The following is a 16,626-nucleotide window of genomic DNA, read 5'->3' as shown; positions in this document are numbered from 1 at the left end:
TGAGGGGGAACGCGCCCATCCTGGCGGCTCTTCCTCCCAGCATTAAACTATTTAGGTGCACTTTACGTCTGAGACGGCTGGCCTGCCATGCACACAACCATATAATTGGCTCCTTAAGTTAGCGAAGAAAACCAATTATATCCTAGTAAATGTCAGGGTGATGTGTGGCGGGGCGTCAGGTGTGGGGGAGGGGCGGGTGGCAGGTGTGGAGGAGGAGAGGGGCGCCAGGTGTGGTGGAGGAGAGGGGCGTCAGGTGTGGGGGAGGGGCGGTTGGCAGGTGTGAGGGAGCAGAGGGGCGCCAGGTGTGGGGGATGAGCGGGTGCAGGTGTGGGGGAGCAGAGGGGCGTCAGGTGTGGGGGAGGAGCGGGTGCAGGTGTGGGGGAGGAGAGGGGCGCCAGGTGTGGGGGAGGAGAGGGGCGCCAGGTGTGGGGGAAGAGAGGGGCGCCAGGTGTGGGGGAAGAGAGGGGCGCCAGGTATGGGGGAGAAGGGGGGCGCCAGGTGTGGGGGAGGAGAGGGGCGCCAGGTGTGGGGGAGGAGAGGGGCGCCAGGTGTGGGGGAGGAGAGGGGCGCCAGGTGTGGGGGAGGAGAGGGGCGCCAGGTGTGGGGGACGCCAGGTGTGGGAGAGGAGGGGGGCATCAGGTGTGGGAGAGGAGGGGGGCGCCAGGTGTGGGGGGACAGGAGCCGAGCATCAGGAGACCTCCCCCGCCCCCCTGCGCGGCGACGGGTCGCCTGGCGGACCAACGCTCCGCTCTGCGGTTTATGACTCAAAAGTGATTGCCAAGAAAAAAATTAATTAAACAATATAAATAAGAACAGCATGAGGCGAGGAGGGAACGTGATCCCCCCCCCCCCCCCCCCGGGCGCGCACGCGCACGCACACGCGGCTGAGTGGACAGTGTTCGAAGGGGGGGGGGGTCGTAGTTCTAAGAGCCCGGGTTCGATTCCCGGTCTAGGCAGAAACAAATGTTCAGTTTCTTTCACCCTGATGCCCTTGTACACCTTGCAGTAAATAGGTACCTGGGAGTTAGACAGCTGCTACGGGCTGCATCTTGGGGATATGTGTTAGAGATAAATATGTATAGTAGATACGATAGAGGGAAATAGGTCAGAAGAGAGTACATTAAACAAGCGTCGATTAGAAAGTCGGGGTCCAAGAGCTAATAACTAGATCCTGCAGGCACAACCCGTCAATATAGAGCGCGCGCGCGTGGTATGGGGAGCGCGCCCTGGGTAGTGGCTGGAGGTAGCCTAATAACAGAGTAATAAAGAAGTATAAACTAGTCAAACCACTTGGTCATTCAAGCTACCCTTCAATTGCCAGCGCCGCTGCACGCTGGGTTTCTCCTCCTAGAGAGGTACACGAACAATGAGGCAAGACGAGGTATTTATGAGAACACTTTACCCTGAATAACTATATAGCACTTGGAAGTAATATAACGACTAGATGGGAGCTGGGATACTGGACGCTGCCTGCCCACTTGGACCATCAGGAATCGACCGCCGACCTTGCAAGAAGCGAGGCCGTCGTTCCTCCGACCAGTCCAAGTCGAAAGAAATTGCCACTTTGATAGGATTGATGATGATTAACATCTTTATCAACAAAATGTATTTACAAATTTGCCTAAAGATTAGTACCAACATTGAAGGACTGGAACACCGCGCTTTACCAGGAGTGGCGGTGTTGCCTGTGTATCAGTGCGCGCTCAACTGGAACACTTTCAATTGGAATATTAATACGTCAGGCATGTCCCCATCCTACGATTCTGGGCGAGACGAGAGAAATGTTAGGTGTGCAGGTTCCAGGTGAGACCACACTAGTATCAGGTGTCCAGGTGAATACTGACAATCAACTTACTACAAGCAATCAGGACAAAGCCAGTACACCTGGGCTGGGAAGCGAGTAAAAGGTTCACCTCAACACCTGATTTTTGCCCGAAACGCTTTGCATAATAATGAGTTCATTGATTGTGTAAGTCGTGTCTACAATTGTACATTACTCTTGTGTTATTTGTACACATGTTTTTTGAATAAATATATGTATTTGTACAAGAGGTCGGCGCTTACACGGTGCGGAGTACCTAAAGGCTCTGAGGACATCCTAGCCTCACACACACGGATCCACATTGGTTAAGAGTTGCCAGGATATTTAGTAGGAAATAACAATATCAATGAATTTATTGTCATATAGAAAATAAAAAAAATCAGCAGGAAATAATAAACTAAAACTGATTCGATCAAAAATATGAGCTATGTTCCATAGTCATCCATCTGATAGACAAAAATGGCTTTGGAGATAGAACATAATATTTTTGTGGGTCGTGTAGAAAATATCATCCAATTTAACACACAGCTCCAAGCAGGAGCAACTTATACATTGGACTAACATACATCTACGAGAACATTGTACAATAGGGACAAGCTGCATGTTACATCAGTGTGGATCTTCTTCAGCCCCAACACCCTCACTCCTGTGCGATTAATGTTCTCAGAGGTTTTGGGTAACGACATTACTCACAGATATCACATAGCGTGATGTATCATTGGGTAATGATAAACAGTAAGTGCTTAAGGATCTCTTTGTACAGTTGGCTTCGTTCTTGACTTACATTCGAAGAATCATGAGTTCGATTCCCGGGCGATACAGAAATGGTTGAGCACGTTTCCTCTCACCTAATGCCACTGTTCACCTAGCAGTAAATAGGTACCCAGGCGTTAGGCAAGTGTTGTGGGGTTGCCTCCTGGGGAGGGTCAGTAGGCCGACGTTGTGGAGACCTGGATATAAGCCTAAAGTATATATCTATACCAACCCGTCCTCACACTAGGCTGTTTAAAGCAGCGGCCGTCCTCCCCAGTAGTATTCATCAACCTCAACATACTGTGTATTAAAAATTGGTTTGTTCTCATATATAAATTAATATTATTGTACATACACATTCTATGTGCACTTAGGCGTAGTTTAGGTTAGGTGTTTAGGGTTTGTTGGCGATTATTTGTATTTGAAGTATGTGGGTGAAGCATTTATAGCAACCCGTCCACGACTCGAGTCCATTACATCCAGCGGTCGACCCCGCAGACGCATTCATAAATGTGTACATGCTGTTCATTCAAAACGGAAATTTTTTCATATATAAATTAATATTATAATAGCATATTGTGCATATACAGTCATAGGTTAGGTTAGGTGTTTAGGTTCTGTTGGCGATTATTTGTATTTGAAGTTCGTGAGTGAAGCATTTACAGCGTTGTGGTTCGGAAAAAAATTCGTCAGTGAAGCACTTGTTCCGGAAGTGTTCGAACGAAATCAGTTGCGAGTCGTGTGTAAACCGTTTTTCATTCATAAACAGGGCGGGGTTTGGCGGCTGGATTAACGAGCTTGGATCTTTGTATGCGAGGACGGGTTGATATATACACAACCTTCATGTCCCTAACAAAACGAATTCAATAATAACACTGCTTAAAACTAAAGTACCAACTGGAGGGAGGGAGGAAGGGTGGGGGTGAGAGAGAGAGAGAGAGAGAGAGAGAGAGAGAGAGAGAGAGAGAGAGAGAGAGAGAGAGAGAGAGAGAGAGAGAGAGAGAGAGAGAGAGAGAAAGAAAGAAAGAGAAAGAAAGAGAAAGAAAGAGAAAGAGAGAGAGAGAGCTGACACGAATGAGTATGAGTAGACAATCATGTCAAGTCGATTGATCCACAACCCAGGATGTGATGTGTAGCCCTGAGAGCCTCGTCCCCAGCAATGATAAGTTGGTGTACTCACCTAGTTGTGTCTGCAGGATCGAGCATTGACTCTTGGATCCCGCCTTTCGAGGATCGGTTGTTTACAGCAATGACTCCTGTCCCATTTCCCTATCATACCCGGTTTTAAAATTATGAATAGTATTTGCTTCCACAACCTGTTCCTGAAGTGCATTCCATTTTCCCACTACTTTCACGCTAAAAGAAAACTTCCTAACATCTCTGTGACTCATCTGAGTTTCAAGCTTCCATCCATGTCCCCTCGTTCTGTTACTATTCCGTGTGAACATTTCGTCTATGTCCACTCTGTCAATCCCTCTGAGTATTTTATACGTTCCTATCATGTCCCCCCTCTCCCTTCTTCTTTCTAGTGTCGTAAGGCACAGTTCCCTCAGGCGCTCCTCATACCCCATCCCTCGTAGCTCTGGGACAAGTCTCGTTGCAAACCTCTGAACCTTTTCCAGTTTCATTATATGCTTCTTCAGATGGGGACTCCATGATGAGGCGGCATACTCTAAGACTGGCCTTACGTAGGCAGTGTAAAGCGCCCTAAATGCCTCCTTACTTAGGTTTCTGAATGATGTTCTAACTTTTGCCAGTGTAGAGTACGCTGCTGTCGTTATCCTATTAATATGTGCCTCAGGAGATAGATTAGGTGTTACGTCCACACCCAGGTCTCTTTCGCGCGTCGTCACAGGTAGGCTGTCCCCCTTCATTGTGTACTGTCCCTTTGGTCTCCTATCTCCTAGTCCCATTTCCATAACTTTACATTTGCTCGTGTTGAATTCCAGTAGCCATTTCTCTGACCATCTCTGCAACCTGTTCAGGTCCTCTTGGACGATCCTGCAATCCTCATCTGTCACAACTCTTCTCATCAACTTTGCGTCATCCGCAAACATCGACATGTAGGACTCTACGCCTGTAAACATGTCGTTAACATATACAAGAAATAGAATTGGTCCCAGCACCGATCCTTGTGGTACTCCACTTGTTACTGTTCGCCAGTCCAACTTCTCGCCCCTTACCGTAACTCTTTGGCTCCTTCCTGTTAGGTAGTTCCTTATCCATGCTAGGACCTTTCCCCCCCCCTTCCCGCCTGCCTCTCGAGCTTGAACAGCAGTCTCATGTGCGGTACTGTATCAATGGCTTTTTGGCAGTCCAGAAATATGCAGTCTGCCCAACCATCTCTGTCCTGTCTTATCCTCGTTATTTTATCATAGAATTCCAGAAGGTTTGTTAGGCACGATTTCTCTGTCCAGAACCCATGTTGATGTTTGTTCACAAACCTAATGTTCTCCAGGTGTGCAACCAGTCGTAGCCTAATTATTCTTTCCAGTATTTTACAGGGGATGCTTGCCAGTGATACAGGTCTAAGTGCCTCCTCCCTATCACCTTTCTTGAAGATCGGCACGACATTTGCCTTCTTCCAGCAACTGGGCAATTCTCCTGACATAAGTGACTCATTAAAGATCATTGCCAGAGGCACGCTGAGGGCCTGTGCTGTTTCTTTTAGTATCCACGGTGATACTTTGTCTGGTCCAACTGCTTTAGTTGCATCTAGAGTTGTCAACTGTTTCATTTCCTCCTCTGCTGTCACCTCTATATCTGATAGTCTTTCATCTAGGGTAACCCCTTCCAACAATGGGAGCTGCTCAGGCTCGGTAGTGAACACTCCATGGAAACTGGCATTCAGTGCCTCGCAGATTTCCTTGTCACTTTCAGTATATGCCCTCTCTGTCTTCCTTAGTCTTGTCACTTGGTCGTTCACCGACATTTTTCTTCTTATATGACTGTGTAGTAACTTAGGTTGTTTTTTCGCTTTGATTGCAATATCGTTCTCATAGTCCCTTTCCGATGTTCGTCTTATGTTAATGTAATCGTTCCTAGCTCTGTTGTATCTGATTCTGTTGTCCTCTGTCCTTTGTCTTCTGTACTTCCTCCACTCCCGCCTGCTGGCCATTTTTGCTTCCTGACACTGTCTATTAAACCATGGGTTATTATATTCCTTCTTATTTTTTCCCTTTACTGTTGGTATAAATCTCTCTTCGGCCTCCTGGCATTTCTGTATGACTAGGTCCATCATATCTTGGACTGTTTTTCCTCTAATTTCTTCCTCCCACTGCACTTCACCCAGATAGTCCCTTATCCTCTTATAGTCCCCTTTCCTGTAGTCAACTCTCCTTTCCCAGATCTCTTGTCCCATGGTCATAAGTTTGAATTCCATCATGTAGTCAAAGACTAAGACACAATGGTCACTGGCCCCTAGAGGTATTTCATGCTCTAAATTCTCGATATCTTCTACGTGGTGTGTGTGATGCCGAGTGCTTGCCGCCACAGTAGGTGTGAACAAGGTAAGGAAATTGACGATGAGTTACACACAGAGATCACACTAACGTGATGCATCAAATGAACAAATCCACAAGGGCCATGACGAGGATTCGAACCTGCGTCCGGGAGCATCCCAGACACTGCCTTAATCGACTGAGCTACGACAGGGTAAGAGTTGAAACCGAAGTTCTACTGAACTTACTGGATCCCGTAGCCTCTCCGAGGCACAAACCAGGCTTTTACACAACTCCCCCCTGCACCCGAGCTATGTCAATAGGCCGTTCTCCCTCTTCGCCCTTACATCATTACACACAGAGATCACACTAACGTGATGCATGGAAATGAACAAATCCACAAGGGCCGTGACGAGGATTCGAACCTGCGTCCGGAAGCATCCCAGAATCCTGGTTTATGCCTCGGAGAGGCTACGGGATCCAGTAAGTTCAGTAGAACTTCGGTTTCAACTCTTACCCTGTCGTAGCTCAGTCGATTAAGGCAGTGTCTGGGATGCTCCCGGACGCAGGTTCGAATCCTCGTCATGGCCCTTGTGGATTTGTTCATTTTCTGTTGACGATGAGTCACAATAACGTGGCGAAGATATAATATTTAAAATCAAGAAACGATGGCGATTCGACCCGTCCTGGACTGTTATAAAGTCTTGCCTGGATACATCGACTTGATAATGGTCCAGTACCGACCCAAGACTACCGTTAAGGAGTCTTCATTTTCTGGCGGTGTTTTGGATATTATGCTGAAACAGAGACCATACTAAATTTAGCATTTTGTTAGACTGCTGTTGCAAGTGTAAATTCGATTAAAATAAAAAAATAAATTCTTAAGTGGAAAACATATTAAAGTGGATTTTATGAAACTTTGATTGTTTAATATTAAAGTGAAATTTAACATAATTAATACAATAATTGTTAGTTTCAGTCTTTATATTTTGTATATTGATGGGAAGGGAGACATTCTGGTACAGCTTTTAAAACGAAGACGACGATATAACATTGGAGGTCTACCATGTCTAGTATCATATACATCAATGAAAGAGGATGTCTGTCTGTACAAGCTTTGAGGCCTAACTTTTGAGGACCTCTCCAAAGTTTGCAGAGTGACCAGTGGGTATTAGGGGACGGTCGTAGGAGGTGGTGGAGGTGGAGGTGGTGGAGATGGAGGTGGTGCAGGTGGTTAAGGTACTTGGGGGGAGGGAGGTAAGGGGGGGGGGGTGTAGGCACATCAGGGGATCTCACGCTCTCATGATTGTCTCTAGAGTTATGGTCTTGAGCTGGTCGTCATAAGAGTTGGGTTTACTTGTCTGCCAATTAAGACAAACATCTTACTGAATGTTAATGAAAGAAGGGGCGCGCCACGATGGTGCCTGCCCTGCCCACCTCAACCCTGCCTCGCCAGGGAAGCACCAGGGGAAGGTGGGCCTCGCCAGGGAAGCACCAGGGGAAGGTGGGCCTCGCCAGGGAAGCACCAGGGGAAGGTGGGCCTCGCCAGGGAAGCACCAGGGGAAGGTGGACCTCGCCAGGGAAGCACCAGGGGAAGGTGGGCCTCGCCAGGGAAACACCAGGGGAAGGTGGGCCTCGCCAGGGAAGCATCAACAAGGGACAAGTATACACATAAGTAGTGTACCACATCAAATTGTTTGGATGTGTGATAATGGTATGATAGACAGGATACTTAAGAGCTACAAGAGTTTTGCCCCAAGAGTGTAACAATTATATGCGGTGCTTACTATATTAACCTGCAATGTTAAATGGGATTCTTGTATTGTGATTTGTGTATTTGTACTCACTGAATTTGTGCGCCCCTTGAGGGACTTGAAGTAGAGGGGGGCGGGGGAGGGTTAGAAATAGCCTAAGCTACTCAATCCCTTTGAGATGTATTTGTTTCTTGTCTCAATAAACATACTTGAACTTGAAGTATACACACTCACGGGTCCTCAGTTGTCGGGGACAGGAAGACTGTTGTTGTATAATTTGTTGGGTCTAGTGGACCGTATTAACCACAAACTTTGTGTGGGTTCCCCAGCCACAATCTTGGGGGGGGGAGGGTAATTATTCGTTTAGATTGAATGAAAATTTTCTCTTATATACTTGCTAATTATGTTTAAATTAGATATAAAGTTCAAAGATCTCATATATTTAATTTATTATTAAACGTCACTGAAAATAATATAATGTTTTACAATTTTAAATATAGTTAATGATCATTAATACAAGAGGACAAATTTAATTCTCAGCAGGAAAGTGGTGTCTAATATGGCCTCTGTGTCATCTATTGTAAATCAGTTTGCATTTAGTATACCAAAATTATCTCACGTCAATTCAGATAATTAAATTAAGATTTATTCTCTTACGCGAGGTATGTTAGATCCCTTCCCTCGTCACCGCTCTCATCTCCCGCCAATATTGACCCATACACGTGTATTATGGCCACAATAACCGAGCTACACGACGGAATGATGTGTTACTTAGCTGCAGGTGACGGACAGGCGGGCACGACACACTCTGCTGGTCGTGGAGGTGGTTCAAGCGGCCGGGAACTGACACATGTCACCAGGGTTATCATTTGTTATAAATTATCATTTTTATAATGATTTATCATTTTTTTGTTATCAATTTTATACATTTTGCAAGTATTTACCTACGTTAAATTGTCTTAAATTAAGGACCTGCCTGAAACGTTGTGCTTACTAGTGGCTTTACAAGAATGTAATTACTATGCTATGTATCATTACAATCCCAATTAACATATATATATATATATATATATATATATATATATATATATATATATATATATATATATATACATATATATATATATATATATATATATATATATATATATATATACATATATATATATATATATATATATATATATATATATATATATATTTATATATATATATTATTAATTATAACTATAATTATATATATATATTTATTATTATTATTTTATTCTGAGCATTAAGCTATGTTTATTTAAATATTTGAATTAGCAACATTCACTTTACTTTCTTCTTTAAGAACTGGTTAATTTCTTGTAATTATATATTTTGTAAGAAATGATTGGAGATATTATTCAATCTCTCAGTTGTTGTTATGGTGCGTGACGGAGAGGCCAGCAGGGAGGAGGACAGAGGCCAGCAGGGAGGAGGACAGAGGCCAGCAGGGAGGAGGACAGAGGCCAGCAGGGAGGAGGACAGAGGCCAGCAGGGAGGAGGACAGAGGCCAGCAGGGAGGAGGACAGAGGCCAGCAGGGAGGAGGACAGAGGCCAGCAGGGAGGAGGACAGAGGCCAGCAGGGAGGAGGACAGAGGCCAGCAGGGAGGAGGACAGAGGCCAGCAGGGAGGAGGACAGAGGCCAGCAGGGAGGAGGACAGAGGCCAGCAGGGAGGAGGACAGAGGCCAGCAGGGAGGAGGACAGAGGCCAGCAGGGAGGAGGACAGAGGCCAGCAGGGAGGAGGACAGAGGCCAGCAGGGAGGAGGACAGAGGCCAGCAGGGAGGAGGACAGAGGCCAGCAGGGAGGAGGACAGAGGCCAGCAGTGAGGAGGACAGAGGCCAGCAGGGAGGAGGACAATTATTCAAAACACACAAGTTACTTATCATAAAGATTTATTGTATAATATTTTATGATTAAAAATTATTGGTTACAAGTTATGGTGAATATTTCCCACAACTGTATTTAGGCTTATCGAGTCTACCGATATATATTTCTTCTGTATCATATTTCTAGCGACTAGGCTGCGTGCCGTAGGGAGCAGGACGCTTGCTTACCTGTTATCGTAGTGCTGGTTCACCCATACTTATGTACACCTTATGGCAGCATTTAACATCAAGGAATGTTAATATTTTCATTTAGTAGCCCCCAAGAGATGTCTGTTATATAATATTGTGTAGATGTCTATTAATGATTGTAATCTATCGGGTGGGAAAGTGCTGCGGGTGTCGAAATGTAATTTTTGATATAGAGACTTAGCTCTGAGAGATGTATTTAAAGCAGAGTAGTCTAAATCAGTCAGCAAGCTGGTGAGAGGTTACCCATCGTTTGAGGAGGGCATGGCGCGCCCCAGGCTAAACGTGGCCTCTGAAAAATTAATTCTCTTGGTTACCTTCAGTGTGTAACTAGCTTCACAAGACTGTTACTTGCTTGGCTAAATTAACTGTGGTTAAGTTCGTGAACCCATTATGTGCCTGTGTAACCCTCTCCACCACCGCCCCCGGGATAGGGCATGGGGGTGCGTACGGAATAACTACCTTCATTTGTAGTGAATATTCAACCCGTCCTCCAAAGGTTTCCCAACGTCAAGATACTGTAGTACTAAAGTGCCCTTATCCTAACCTACCAGAGGACCCAAAACAGAAAACGGGACAGTGTATCAAGTTTACGCGCCGCTATCATTTTCTAGTACGACGATTTTTGGCCTTAGGTAGAGTGTACGTCCAAATGCGACGCTGCATTAGGAGGACGGGTTGGGCTGTGTGATCAGTTTAGAAAGGTTGTCACTCCAGATCCCATGACCCACGATCTTGCCCGACCCGTAGAAGGCCGCCTCGCCCGCCATTCACCAAGCAGACCCTTATAAGAGGTGGAGCGCCTTATCTGAAGTGCGGCCGACCCTATAAATATCCCTATTTACCCTACTCCTATCTTCCTCCCGAGAGCGTCTTCTGATACCATAAAAAACGGAAAGAGTGAACCATCTGGGGAGACTAAACAGTTCCTCCCGCTCTTCGCGCACACTCGCGCGATTCTTAGTTGGCCAAATATATGGCTATAGCGAACTCCCTTCCTGTTTACGGACCGCCCACAGCATGGGTATTGGGGCCACAATAAATTAGCTCAACTAACTTCTGGGCGGACGCATCGTGTGAGGCCTCCGTCAGCACGTCGTACACATTTCATCGTAGCAGACGGTACCTTACCGTCCATATGTAAGTTACCGTCCACATAAACCTTCCGTAATGAGAGGACTGGTGCCAGCGAGCACTACTGGGCCTCGCCACCAGAACTGCCTCCCACCAACCACTTAAAAGCTCCCTCTTGTTTGGTATTTTTTTCTACAGAGTTTTGATAAAGAGGATGATAGCTTTTTTAGGGCATTTAAGGGCGGGGTGGGCACGGGCGGGTGTGTGGGGTGGGCAGCACTGATGGCTGTGTACTCACCTAGTTGTGCTTGCGGGGGTTGAGCTCTGGCTCTTTGGTCCCGCCTCTCAAATGTCAATCAACTGATGCGCAAATTCCTGAGCCTACTGGGCTCTATCATATCTATATTTGAAACTGTGTATGGAGTCTGCCTCCACCACATCACTGACTAATGCATTCCATTTACTAACTGCTCTGACACTGAAAAAGTTTTTATAATGTCTCTGTGGTTCATTTGGGTACTCAGCTTCCACCTGTGTTCCCTTGTTCGAGTACCGCTCGTATTAAATATTTTGTCCCTATCTACTCTGTCAATTCCCCTGAGAATTCTATATGTGGTGATCATGTCTCCCCAAGCTCTTCTTTCTTCAAGTGACATGAGGTGCAGTTCACACAGCCTTTCCTCGTAACTCATGCCTCTTAGTTCTGGGACTAATCTAGTGGCATACCTCTGAACCTTTTCCAGCTTCGTCTTGTGCTTGACAAGGTACGGGCTCCATGCTGGGGCCGCATACTCCAGGATTGGCCTTACATATGTGGTATACAAGGTTCTGATTCCTTACACAGGTTCCTGAAGGCAGTTCTGATATTAGCCAGCCTCGCATACGCCGCCGATGTTAATCTTTTGACATGGGCTTAAGGAGACAGGTTTGATGTGATATCAACTCCTAGATCTTTCTGTCCGTTTCGTGAAGGACTCCGTCTCCCATTCGGTATCCCGTGTCTGGCCTCCTATTTCCTCCACCTAGTTTCATTACCTTACATTTACTTGGGTTGAACTTTAATAGCCATTAGTTGGACCATTCCTTTAGCTTATCAAGGTCCTGTTGTAGCCTCATGCTGTTATCCTCTGTCTTAATCCTATCTTGAGGTTATCTTGAGATGATTTCGGGGTTTAGCGTCCCCGCGGCCCGGTCCTCGACCAGGCCTCCTTTTTGTTACCCCCCCCCCTCCCAGGAAACAGCCCGTAGCAGCTGTCTAACTCCCAGGTACCTATTTACTGCTAGGTAAAAGGGGCATCAGGGTAAAAGAAACATTTTGCCCATTTGTCTCCACCTCCACCGGGATCGAACCTTGAACCTCAGGACTACGAATCCGAAGCGCTGTCTACTCAGCTGTCAGGTGCTTAATTTTTGCATTATTAGCAAATCATCATCATCATTTGTATCATAATTTTTGCATCATCAGCAAACATTGCGAGGAACAAGTCTATTTCCTCTGGGAGATCATTTACATATATCAGAAACAGTATAGGTCCAAGGACTGATCCCAGTGGGACTCCTCTGGTGACGCCTCGCTACTTACCTAATTTTTGTTGCCTGGTCATAGAATTCAATTAATCCTGTGAGGCGTAATTTGCCATCCCTGAACCCATGTTGATGTTGTGTTACAAAGTTCTTTCGCTCCAGATGTTCCACTAGCTTTTATCGCACAATCTTCTCCGTCATCCCTTTGAAATACAAATTCTTGCATTTTCTATTGTCTCGCCTGAGATTTCCTCATCTTTCCTTCCCATTACGCTGCATCTTGGGTGTGTGTGTGTGTGTGTGTGTGTGTGTGTGTGTGTGTGTGTGTGTGTGTGTGTGTGTGTGTGTGTGTGTGTGTGTGTGTGTGTGTGTGTGTGTGTGTCTGTGCACATGCGGGCGTGTACTCGTATGCTCAAGTTTCTGACAATTTCTGTGACTTCTTGTGAATCCGTCTAATGAGTCATTCCATATCAGTTCACCCAGATTTTGTGCACATTTTCCGGCACCTGTCTCAGATTTGTATGCAACTTGGTCCACATATAGATCTCGGTGAGAGAACTTTAAGAACTTTTGTCTCACACCTGTAGCTAAAATGGTTCCACGGATACGCGACCTTAAATTTTGCAAGAAGAGGTAAGTTTTGAAGGGCTGGTCTTAGTTCGAGGGGACGTGTCTCAGCTCCCATGACACGCACATTTCATTCAGATACAATTTTAAACCTACGAAGTGGTTCTCAAATATTTATTCTCTACACTGTATATTTTATATCAGGGGAAAGGAAGGAAGGAGACCGTGAAGGAAATGGGGAGGAGGGATAAAGGGGATTAAGGTAAACAAGGAAAGGTAAGGGGGGATGGGGCAAGAGACAGGGGGTAGAGAGGAGAGACGGGGGGGGGGGAGAGGGGGTACATTTGAATAGGAGGTTGAAGTGAAAGACCCGGGCATCACCGGGTACCCAACATTATTTTATAAGTAAGTTTTAGTGGTCAAGTAGTTGTGGTGTAGTGCGTTGTGTGACATGCCCCCCCCCCTTTCCCTCCACGGGTCTATATACTTACAGTAAGTCCATCTTGGCCTGGTGTAGGCCTACCAGCCCAAGGGTGTGTAGGCCAGTCCTCCCTACACGGACGCTGGGCCCTCCGTCCACTACACTCATAACCTGAGCTTGTAAAAGCACCTTCATCACCTTCAGTGATTAAGTGCTTAATTGCACACTAGTTTCTTTATCAGCTACCTAACCCTGTCAGAGTAAATGAGACAAATGTATGTGAATGCATGTGTGTGTGTGTGTATATATGTATGTATATGTGTGTGTGTGTATGTATATGTGTGTGTTTATGTATATGTATGGGTATAAAGTATATATGGAAGCTGATCAGAATTACATTTCACCTTTGTGAATGTACATTAATGGCACTATGTAAAAGACACATCTAACACTTTATGTAGGGCATACGTAAATCTGTGTATCTATATATTTACGTATGTAGGTTAGCTTAGCACTTTAAAAGCACCGAATCACCTTCTGTGGTTGAGTGTTCAATAAATCCCTGAACTATGTGTTTAACACATCTCTAACCCTGTCCATGGAGGACAGAAGAAAATGTATATATGCTGGTTAGCATTGTAAATGTCTGGCCACGTCTGTGGTAGAAAATAATAATAATAAAAAAAAAAACTACACTCACACACGCCTCCAGTGACCTGCTTGTATGACTGTGCGTCTGCGTGTCTGTGTAGACATATGTACACAAGGGTGCGCGCGCGCGCCAGCACCACCAACTGTCACGGGCCACCAGTCCCCCTCCCCCCACCCCCCCGCCCCCCCCCCCCCTCTCACCCTCTCCAACAATTTTTTCCCCCTTTCTTCTCTCGAAGAAAATCTCGGCTGAACCCGTCGCCTGTCCTTCACTCCTGTTGACACAGCGGCGCCCCCACCACCCCCACCACTCACCCTACCATCACCCCACCACCCCCACCCCTCCTCCCCCACCATCACCCCACCACATTCTCTCCCTCTCTTTCCCTCTCTAATTTTAATTTTCCAATGTCACGCTAGCATGTACAGCAGCCCAAGAGGAAGAAAACCAGCTGGGTTGTTCATCCTGTCATTTGTACCCAGACACACCGGACACTCAACTGCCTCAAGTGAACACATTGTCTAACAAGGCAGCCCGTCCTCATAAACAAAGGCCGAAGTCCATTCTAAGCACCCGCCAAACCCCGCCCTGTTTATGAATGAAAAACGGTTTACACACGACTCACAACTGCTGACGCTCGAACATATCCGGAACAAGTGCTTCACTGACAACTTTTGTTCGAATCACAACGCTATAAATGCTTCACCCACGTACTACAAATACAAATAATCGCCAACAGAACCTAAACACCTAACCCAACCTATCCTATGCCTATATATGCACAATATGCTAATATATTATAATATTAATTTATACTTGAGAAAATTCCCGTTTTGAATGAACAGCATGTTAAAATTTAAGAATGCGTCTGTGGGGTTGACCGCTGGATGTAATGGACTGAGTCGAGGACGGGTTGCAGCATATTTGCCAACCCTCAAACTTATCTTATCTCGAGGGGGCAACGCGGGGATCTATAAAAAAAGTTATCTATATTTGACCAATAGTGTCTTGCAGACTCAATGTTGCACAGTTGTGGCTGGAGTGAGGTGTTATACAGCCCTAGAGAAAGCTTAAAGCTTTGTTCCCAATTAGAGCTGTCAGACTTACTGACATCACTTAGCATAAAATTAGGGCGAGGAAATTTGATGGACAATTAATATAAACGATTATATCATAGTTATAGAAATTTTCCCAGACATCAATCAAAGTGAGGGACCGGGCTGCATCAACCTCACTCTCAAGGCAACACGTAGCATGCTTATGATGCTAATTCCTATTAAATAAGATTTAATATGCTGGCTGGCCAGCTGGCCAATACAGTCAATATTGGCTTATTTAATAAGTGCATATGTGACATACTAATTGATTGTAAATATTTTAGTTTACCTTGAAAAGCTTCATAGAAAACACCGACCTCACCTAACCTTCTTAGTATGTTAAGAAAAGCATCTTATTGCTTCTTATTTACAGTTATTACTTAACCTATCAACGGTATAGGTTAAGTAATAATTGTAAATAAGAAGCAATAAGATGCTTATCTTTTCATACTAAGAAGGTTAGGTGAGGTCGGTGTTTTCTATGAAGCTTTTCAAGGTAAACTAAAATATTTACAATCAATTAGTATGTCACATATGCACTTATTAAATAAGCCAATATTGACTATAAGCAAGTGCGAGAACGGGTTGCCAATAAGGCGGGTCTTTGTGGGTGTAGTTCCTTACCATTTCAAAGGATTCAGCTGCGGGTGTCGCTGCTCTTTTGTTTATCAAGATTAGATGTTTTATTCTAGATTACAGACTTGCTACACCAACACTGACGGCACTCATTCTCAAGTTGTATTTCCTGACAATCAAGTCAAAATTTATGTTAAGGTGTGAGTGAGGAATGACAGGTGACCGACTCAGACCACAGCTGACGTGCTGGCGGGATGGGCGACTCGTCACAGAGAAGGACATCGTTCCTTTGTGAAATGCTTCTCCAAGTGTGTGTGTGTGTGTGTGTGTGTGTGTGTGTGTGTGTGTGTGTGTGTGTGTGTGTGTGTGTGTGTGTGTGTGTGTGTGTGTGTTGGTGTGTGTGTGTGTGTGTGTGTGTGTGTGTGTGTGTGTGTGTGTGTGTGTTGGTGTGTGTGTGTGTGTGTGTGTGTGTGTGTGTGTGTGTGTGTGTGTGTGTGTGTGTGTGTGTGTGTGTGTGTGTGTGTGTGTTGGTGTGTGTGTGTGTGTGTGTGTGTGTGTGTGTGTGTGTGTGTGTGTGTGTGTGTGTGTGTGTGTGTGTGTGTGTGTGTGTGTGTTGGTGTGTGTGTGTGTGTGTGTGTGTGTGTGTGTGTGTGTGTGTGTGTGTGTGTGTGTGTGTGTGTGTGTGTGTGTGTGTGTGTGTGTGTGTGTGTGTGTGTGTTGGTGTGTGTGTGTGTGTGTGTGTGTGTGTGTGTGTGTGTGTGTGTGTGTGTGTGTGTGTGTGTGTGTGTGTGTGTGTGTGTGTGTGTGTGTTGGTGTGTGTTGGTGTGTGTGTGTGTGTGTGTGTG

General features: G+C 45.5%; 1 protein-coding gene across 1 annotated transcript in view; it reads right to left on the bottom strand.

Annotated features, from left to right (window-relative positions):
- LOC138363245 (protein APCDD1-like) overlaps positions 1–10,981 on the bottom strand; it is a 41,711-nt gene extending 30,730 nt beyond the window's left edge. Inside the window, exons 1-2 of the mRNA XM_069322253.1 lie at positions 10,928–10,981; positions 7,312–7,376 (exon numbers count right to left, since the gene is read on the bottom strand). Coding sequence (XP_069178354.1) covers positions 7,312–7,376; positions 10,928–10,981 — 119 coding nt within the window. The remainder of the gene's footprint in view (positions 1–7,311; positions 7,377–10,927) is intronic.
- Positions 10,982–16,626: the final 5,645 nt, after the last annotated feature.

The sequence above is a fragment of the Procambarus clarkii genome, chromosome 10 (assembly GCF_040958095.1).
Source record: "Procambarus clarkii isolate CNS0578487 chromosome 10, FALCON_Pclarkii_2.0, whole genome shotgun sequence".
Lineage (NCBI taxonomy): Eukaryota > Metazoa > Arthropoda > Malacostraca > Decapoda > Cambaridae > Procambarus > Procambarus clarkii.
This window is presented reverse-complemented; position numbering and strand designations above follow the sequence as displayed.